Source organism: Alligator sinensis, unplaced genomic scaffold (assembly GCF_000455745.1).
Source record: "Alligator sinensis unplaced genomic scaffold, ASM45574v1 scaffold85_1, whole genome shotgun sequence".
Lineage (NCBI taxonomy): Eukaryota > Metazoa > Chordata > Crocodylia > Alligatoridae > Alligator > Alligator sinensis.
The window spans coordinates 2,475,787-2,483,590 of NW_005841891.1; the positions used below are offsets into that span (position 1 = coordinate 2,475,787).

The 7,804-nt window shown below is 40.8% G+C and overlaps 1 protein-coding gene across 1 annotated transcript; it reads right to left on the reverse strand.

Annotated features, from left to right (window-relative positions):
• Positions 1-5,424: 5,424 nt before the first annotated feature.
• RD3L (retinal degeneration 3-like) lies at positions 5,425-7,525 on the reverse strand. Its single transcript, XM_025197149.1, has 3 exons — positions 7,500-7,525; positions 6,566-6,871; positions 5,425-5,756 (listed from the first exon to the last, which is right to left on the reverse strand). The coding sequence occupies exons 2-3, from the start codon at positions 6,862-6,864 to the stop codon at positions 5,459-5,461; spliced, it is 597 nt and encodes a 198-aa protein (XP_025052934.1). The 5' UTR covers positions 6,865-6,871; positions 7,500-7,525; the 3' UTR covers positions 5,425-5,458.
• Between the last annotated feature and the right edge of the window lie 279 nt (positions 7,526-7,804).

Sequence of the window (7,804 nt, forward strand, 5' to 3'; positions counted from 1 at the left end):
GGATAGTGCCAGCTCACGGCCAGATCCAGGTGCACACAGGATCCAGCCCATAGACTAGCCCCTTGCTACTTATCCATCCTTTGGGCCAGAAGGCTGGGTGCCACTGAGTTAGTCTCCTGTTAATAGTTACTGTGTTCATGTTAATATTGTATAGTGCTAGTTTTTAATCGGAACACTGTGGTTCTAAGTCCAACACTTTACAAAAGGCTAAGTAAATTATGACTAGGTAGTTGGCATTTCCCACTAACTTGTAATCTGATCTCCTAAAATGAAATCAGATTTGTTTGGTAACACGCATTTTTCATGAGATCAGCGTGGCTGGTGTTACGGTCTTATCAGCTGTATCCTGTTCCATCCTTCCTGGTTTTTTTCCATGATTGATAATGTGTTAACTGGCCCACTTGGGTCATCTTAGCCTTTTCTCAATATTGAAAAGACATAAGTACTTTTCCAGACTTCAAAGATTTCCCTAAGATTGCAAGTTTTATTAGAAAGAAATTTCAGTGGGACAGATCTCCTCTGTCAGATCGTCTCGGGATCTTAGGTGAAAGTTAGCTGGGCTTGCCAATTCAGCGTTTGTTCAGCAGCTGTTATTTGACATTCTCTTTGATTACTGAGCAACTAGAAGTTATTTTATCACCTTCATGTGGTACAAGTATATCATCCTGCTTTCTAGATGTAGAGCAGAAATATTCAATATTTCTGTCTTTTCTGCATCATTATTACCAATTGTTCCATCTCTGTGTAGTATTGGTTTTATGTTGCTAGGATTAGTTCTCACCTTACTTATCCCTGTCTGCCATAGATATCTCCCTTGTAACTTTGTTATTCCTTATCAATTTTCTAACCTTCCTAATTCCTGGTTTAGTGCAACTGCTTTCTATTCCCATGTTTCTCTGGTCCTTATGTATTACTAGCAAATTACCCATCAAAAATGGCGGGGGAGGGTGGCGGGGACAGAGCCTAGCATTCGGCTCTGCATCTCCAGCCCTGCACCCTTCAGGGCCGCCCCTGTCCCCCCTGGCAGTTTGGGTTTGGCGCCAGGGCTGCTTCCCCTCCCCACCATGAGCCTAACTGCATTGCTGCCCTGCCTCCACTTCGGGGCTGGGTCCACTTCCCACACTCTCACCCCCACCACTTTGACAGTTCCCCCTGCTCTGGGGCGGGGCCTGCATCCATACCCCCCTGCCCACTGCTTTGGGCTCGGACCTGTTCCCCACCTCCTGCAGCTTTGGTTCCGGGTGTGTTCACCCCCCCGTGGCTGCCACTGCCGCTGTGCCCATGCTACTGCTGTCCTGTGTCTGCGGGCCTGGCGGTGGGTGTGGGCCTGGTGGCGGTGGTGGGCCCAGGGTGGCAGCCACAGTGTGGTGGCTGTGGCTACTAGTAACCACCCCCTCCCCTCCCCTTCCCCCCTCCTCCCCTCCTTGCTGGCTCTTGTTGTGGGGTGGAGGGGTGATCCATCCCCTGGCTCCAAGGAGCATATTGTGGGGGATGAGGCCAGTGCTGCTGGCCTTGCCCCCTGGCTCCGTCCCCTCTGTTATGGTGGGGCTCTGGTCCCTGCCATCCCCCTCTGCTCCAAGGTCTGTGGCCTGCAGCCCCACAAAAGCTCCGGCCCCTCAGTCCCCACTGTCATGGCAATGCTTCGCCGTCTGTCCTGTCCATCTAGAGCACTCTGATTGGCTACTGAAACAGCCAGTCAGAGTGCAAATAAAGTGTTATAGACAGACAGACAGGCTACAGGTTTTATAATCTTCGAATTTTTCCTGTATCTAGTTGCTATCTTCATTTTGCCACTGCTTCTTAGCTATTGTGAAATCATGGCTGCTTTGGCCATCATATAATATCTTAAAGAAATCCCACCTGCAATTCACTTGTTTTGGCCAAGAAAATAAAATCTATCATCTTTCACACTCTTTAAATAAAAAAAATTCTGGTTAACAAATCAAATACCAGTTTCCTGTCTATAAATGCAATTTAGTTGTTTTTTACACCATGAGTTTTATCAGCTGGTTCATGGAACTGATTTTCTATTTTAAACTTAATTTTGTCATCCTGTACTCACTGACTCATGGTCTCTCCTGTGAAATTTACAATAAGTAGTAATAAAAATTAGTGGCAACATTGCAATTTTTCTGCCTATTTTGAAGATCACAAGTTTTAGACTCCCTACTCTGCCTTCCCCTTTCCCCCCATAAAAGGATTAACACTCCACAACTCTAAATGTAAACTTTTTGCTATTTTTTTTACTATATAACTATAAAAGAAAAAAAGGAAAAATGTATCTAATAAAGTGGACTTTCAAAGCAGAGACCTAGTGTACTTGGTCAGATAATTTCATGTTTTGTCACAGGACCGGTTGAAATATCAAGTCTGGTAAGATCAGACTCTCTGGATCTTCAGGTCAGTTAATTTTCCCATTTTCCTGCAGGGAGAGAACTCAAAAGTATTACTCATTCACTAGCAAATTTTGGCAATAGGAAAAAATTTAATCAAGGGTTCCAGTGATTTATCTTTTGTTATGAGCTTCAGAAATGGCAAATATTTGCTTACTAGGCCTGTGCAAAGCAGCTAGTATTCGCTTTGGATTTGCCCCATTCGGGGGACAGTGATTTGATTCAGTGATTTGAATCGCTGTCCCAAATTGATTTGGTCGAATCTGATTCGGTGACTCAAACAGGTCCCATCCCGCCTGCTCTCTCAACCACGTCAATGGCTGTCCTGCCCAGCACTTTAAAAAAAACAAACAAAAAACCCCCCCAAAAACCTGCACTCACTGGCTCCTGCTGAGGGTGGGACATCTCTGCTGCCCTCCGCTGCCCTGCACTGTGTGGGGGGGCTCTGCCACGAGCCCCCACCACCCACCCACTCTCCCAGCCCCATCAATGACTGCCTCGCCTGGCCTCAGCATCCTGGCTCCTTTGGGGGTTTTTTGTTTTTTTTAAAGTGCCCTGCACTCTCCAGCTGTTCCCAGGTTGGAGGGGAATCTGCCTCTGGCCACAGGAGCAGCTGGTGAATGTGGGGCTTTTTTTTAAAGTGCCAGGATGCTGGGGCTGGGTGGGGCAGCCATTGACGGGGCTGGAAGAGTGGGCCAGGGTAGGGGCTTGTGGCAGAGGCCCCCACACAGCAGCACGGGGCAGTGGGGGACAGCGGGGATTCCCACCCCCTGACAGGAGCTGGTGAATGCAAGGCTTTTATTTATTTTTTTGAAGAGCCAGGGCACTGGGGCTGGGCAGGGCAGCCATTGATGGGGCTGGAAGAGTGGGCAAGAGTCGGGGGGCTTAGGAGGGCTGGGGGAGGAGGCAGGGGATGGGGCCTGGCAGGGGTTCCCCCCCATGGTCCCTTCCCCCCCTCCTCCATCCCCTACTTACTGGCACGGAGTCTGGGTCCAGCTCCCTGCAGTGGCAAGCGGGGACTGCCCGAATCTTTCTCACAATCTTTTCTGAATCAGTTCGGACCTTTTTATTGGTCTCCTGATTTGATTCGGAGATTTGGCTGACGAATCGGGCCAAAGCTCTGAATTGAATTAGCACCTGAAGCTTCGCAGGGCCCTATTGCATACCTCTTCCCCCTATTCTCCTGGATCTGCCATAGCACCTGTCCCTCTGGACCTTCTGAAAGGCTTAGAAAAGAAACTGCTCCCATGATTGGATTATAGAATGATCCGCTGATTTCTTTTCTCTGTGCCGACTCTATTTGCTTGCAAGTCTCAGAAGTCGTCTTTATTTTACCGTCTTGCTGCCAGTGAATTGCTGTCTTTCATCTTTCAGATTCTTCTGAGGACTAAGCCTCCAGTGAGCCTATTTATGCTTGCCATAGACTTTTCAGTGCCCTTAAAAAGCTTGTGAGGCCAGGGAAATTCTGTTACTGAGATTGACATCTGTGCTACATGGACTTATTAAAGCTGTTAAGAAAAAAATGCTTAAACTTTCAGGAAGTTTTCTTTAGGCTGTCTTGCAAAGTACTAAATGAAGGGAGGTTGGTGTATATATAGGGGATTGTAGTTAAGATGGCTTGGATTTTAATTGTAAACTTGAATTTCAATTGCAAATATGTATTCCAGTTCTTTTAAACAAGGCTTGCATTTTGTATTTCTACAATTAGTGTTTTTAAGAGATGTAATGGTACTGTAAGCCTAGCTTCTTGGGAAAGCTTAATTTGCTCAAACTTCACTGTATTGTATTGTAAGCAGTTTTGTGGAAGGAAGTGTGTTGACCTGAAAATGTAGGGACATTTCTCAGATTCAGTTCTACTTTTTGTCCAAGGAACTCTATCAAAGTGTCTCGGTACACTCTTAGAAAATAGTAGGGGAAAAAGGTTTTCCCTGTATGATACTTTATGAATAGGATGCTTACAATTGAGACAATATTCTTTTATGGTCTAAGATTAAAAAGGAAAAGCAAGTTTGGAGTCAGATGGTTTGTGGAACAAAAAGAGGCACAAATCTTCTGTAACAGAGGCCAGGCACAGTTGCAGCAAATGTGGGTCCTGGCATCTGTTTTCATTGATTTTTCTGCTCTAGTTGTGCCAGTTGTGACCACAGCTAGTACATGTCAGTTAAGTCTAATACAGCTTTTTATTAGGCCTCAAAGCAGCAGCAGAAATCAACATTTTTATACTTTTTAATTTTAAATAACCAAGTAACGTGTATTCTCCCAGAATAATGCTTGACTTGTTTATCATTCTATAAAACCCGATACTGTAAGATACCAAAGCATTGAGAGCTAGTTCAAAATCTGAGTTGCAGATAATTTCTCCCAATAAAAGGCAAGAGGTGGAGGTAATAAAATGCTGTTGTTAGGTATCTTCAAGGAGAGAGAGTGAACCATTAAAATGAGGTAAATATCCAGATTGTTTTCATTCACTCCATTAGCTTCATAGTGTTGCAGCCTATGCAGAACACAGTTCAGAAAACTAACCATTAGTACAATATGTTATAGCTTTATTAGACTTTTTCCCTTTCACAGGTTCTTGAATTTGTTAAATAGTAGTTCAGTTAAATTTTTTTCTCAGTTATGTTGAATATAAATTGATTACTATTTTAAAGCATCCATCTCACACTATAAGGTTCCCTTAGAAGCTAAAAAACTATATGTAGATCACAAAGTAGAAGTCCTTGCTAACACATTGCACAGTGATCATATTCCAAAATATGGAAAACAACTTGAGCTTCTTATAGTACATGCTGTAAGTATGGTAAGAAAACAGGATTGTTTCAACACTTTTATAAAAAAAGTTTAGGTACATTTTTGGTGAAAAGGTGCCCATAAACACAATATCGTTGGGGGAATAAGAATGGTAAAAAGGGGATTATTCTAATGATTTCAAATTTGTAAAATATATATAGATTATAATGAGGGATTTAAAATTCAGACCTTGCAATAAAGAGGAGAGCGTTATATTTCTTATTTCTATATGTCTCTGGACTGGAAGAGAACTGAGAACTGTCTGAAGAAAAAACTTAACTTGTTGGGTAATAATATGGTAGGTTCCAGATTCTATGGGAGAAAGTAGGAAACATGCTTTGTGTGTTTTTGTCAACATAACTTGAAACTGTTGGGATTTCATCTTTGTCCGATTTGTTAGAGCTGTTGCTAGATGCGGTAATGTGTACAGAACAATTTGTATTCCATACATCTACCAGTTGCCCTTGTTGGTTTTCTCTCTCAGTAGCAGTTAGAAAATCTTTTAGAACTTGCTTGAATATGTAGACTATTTCCCATGGCAAGACATCATTTTCTGCCAAAACTTCACGAAATCTAGAAACAAATGAGAATTGAAATCTGATTTCAGTGCTTGACTCTTCTATAAAGGTATTCCTGCTCTTGTTTCATAACCTGTGTTACAGTTGCATTTGCTCTTCCCATATAAGAGAGAAAGAAAAGCTCTTACAATGCATTTGGTTGCAAGGCAAATGTTAAGAAGGGTAGAAGTTATTTTTTTTGTGTTGAGCCATTTGGCTAAATTGATTTTAAGCTGACTTTTGCCCTCAGGTATTTCTGGGCTTAAAAAGGAACATAAGTTTGCTTTTGTGTTTTCTACATAGTGCTACAAACCATATATAATTACATAAAATATATAAATTGGGGAAGGGTTTATGAAATTCTCTTTCAACAAGGAAAAAAGTTGATTTAAAACACCCTTCAGTTACACGAGCTAACTTTGAGAAACTTAATTTCAGTCTCTACAAATTCTGAGAAGCCTGACTTTGTTTATACAGTATTACATTGTTAATAATCCTGTAGTCATCAGGTAAATGAGAGGAAACCTGATAACGTTTAGGTACGGAAGTCTAAGAATTATAGATGCCTCTTGTTTTTTTTTGTTTCATCTCAAAACAGAGGTAGAAGCTGTTTTCAGTATTTCACATTATGAAATTTCAGGCTATTTCTAGAAGAGCTGTAGGACACTGTAAAGCTCTCCATTAAAATGCCCAGTTTGTTTGGTTTTTGGGGCGGGAGGGGGAGGTTGGAATCACAGCCAGACTTAATTAACTCTGGAGAAGAATAAGGGGGAAATTATTTTTTGCTATTAAGTGAAAATTACAGTAATTGGAAAGAGAAATTACCTGCTGAGGACAGTTCCAGTTTGACAAGGTTGAATTTGGGAGCAAAGAGCTTCAAGCTGCCTTTGTTCAGTAGCTGGGATTGTAGCTTGAGGATTTTGATAGTTCTTCAGCCAGTTGTAATCCACGCTGGTTTTCTGGACTCTTTGTTCATTTTCAATTTCTTGCACTAATCTTTCACGCTCTTTCAGGTGCCATTTCAATTCCCTCAGCAGGGTCTTTGTCACTACTTCAGAGCCAGGGTATTGTGTGGGTTTGTAGGAATAGTTTTTGGGCCATTTCATCCAGCCAAAAAGTGGCATTTTTAAGCTATGAAGAACCATAATGTTTAATCATCTCATAAACTGTAATGTTTATATAAACATGTTGACTATTTAAGATATGAATGGAAAATCCAGAAAGTATTCAACACATTTATGATATAGTTGTGCACATGTTCTGTGGTAAAATATTTTGCTGTGCAACTTAATTCTCTAGTTCAAAATCAGATCTGACATGCTCTTAACGTTTTATAAAGATTGAAAGCCTGTTGTGGCATTTAATGTTTGCATTTTATTGGATTAATTAAATCATACAAAATTATAATAGTATTTGAAAATATGTTGTTAGAGTAGAAAATATAATTTGATAAATTGCTATGCTGAAATGCTGTAAGTATGCAACTAGCAAAATAAACTTTCCCATTTAAAAAAAATCTCTAACAAGTAAACTATAGTTGATCAGTTTTTAGAGATAGTGAATTTCTACATATTCTAGTCTTCAAAATTCTTATCCTGTTAGTCTTTAATAGAAAATTACTCATTAGCCTCTGGAAAAACAGCATAGAAATCTAATGGAACTAGACTCCAAATTACAGATTTTTTTTGTGTGTGTATTTTATAATTATATTTACTATGAAACAATATACAAATTTAACTGAAATAACATCATACTGTACCTTTGTACTTGTCTATGTTGTAAATGAGTTTTCTTGAGTTGCAGGTTGTTTATTCAAGCATATCTTGTTTCCAGGCTGTTGTCACTGCTAAAAAAAGATGTTTTCTTCATTTACCTGCTGAAACTTTTACTTAGAAGAATAACTTTCTGAACTGAGGAGAGGATTTTGAATTCTTTTGTTTCTAAGGTCATTTAATATTGTAGCATAAAGAAATCCTTTTAACCCAAGATGTATTCCCAAGTACTTTCCATGAAGTCCATTATGGTCTCCTACCTTTTGAATTGAGTTCCGCCTATAGCAGCAAT

Excerpts from the sequence above, each read along its gene's own strand:
- RD3L (XM_025197149.1), bottom strand. The coding sequence starts at position 6,864 with ATGCCACTTTTTGGCTGGATGAAATGGCCCAAAAACTATTCCTACAAA. Across the intron at positions 5,757-6,565 it reads ACTGGAACTGTCCTCAGCAG|ATTTCGTGAAGTTTTGGCAG; the intron begins GTAATTTCTCTT and ends ATTTGTTTCTAG.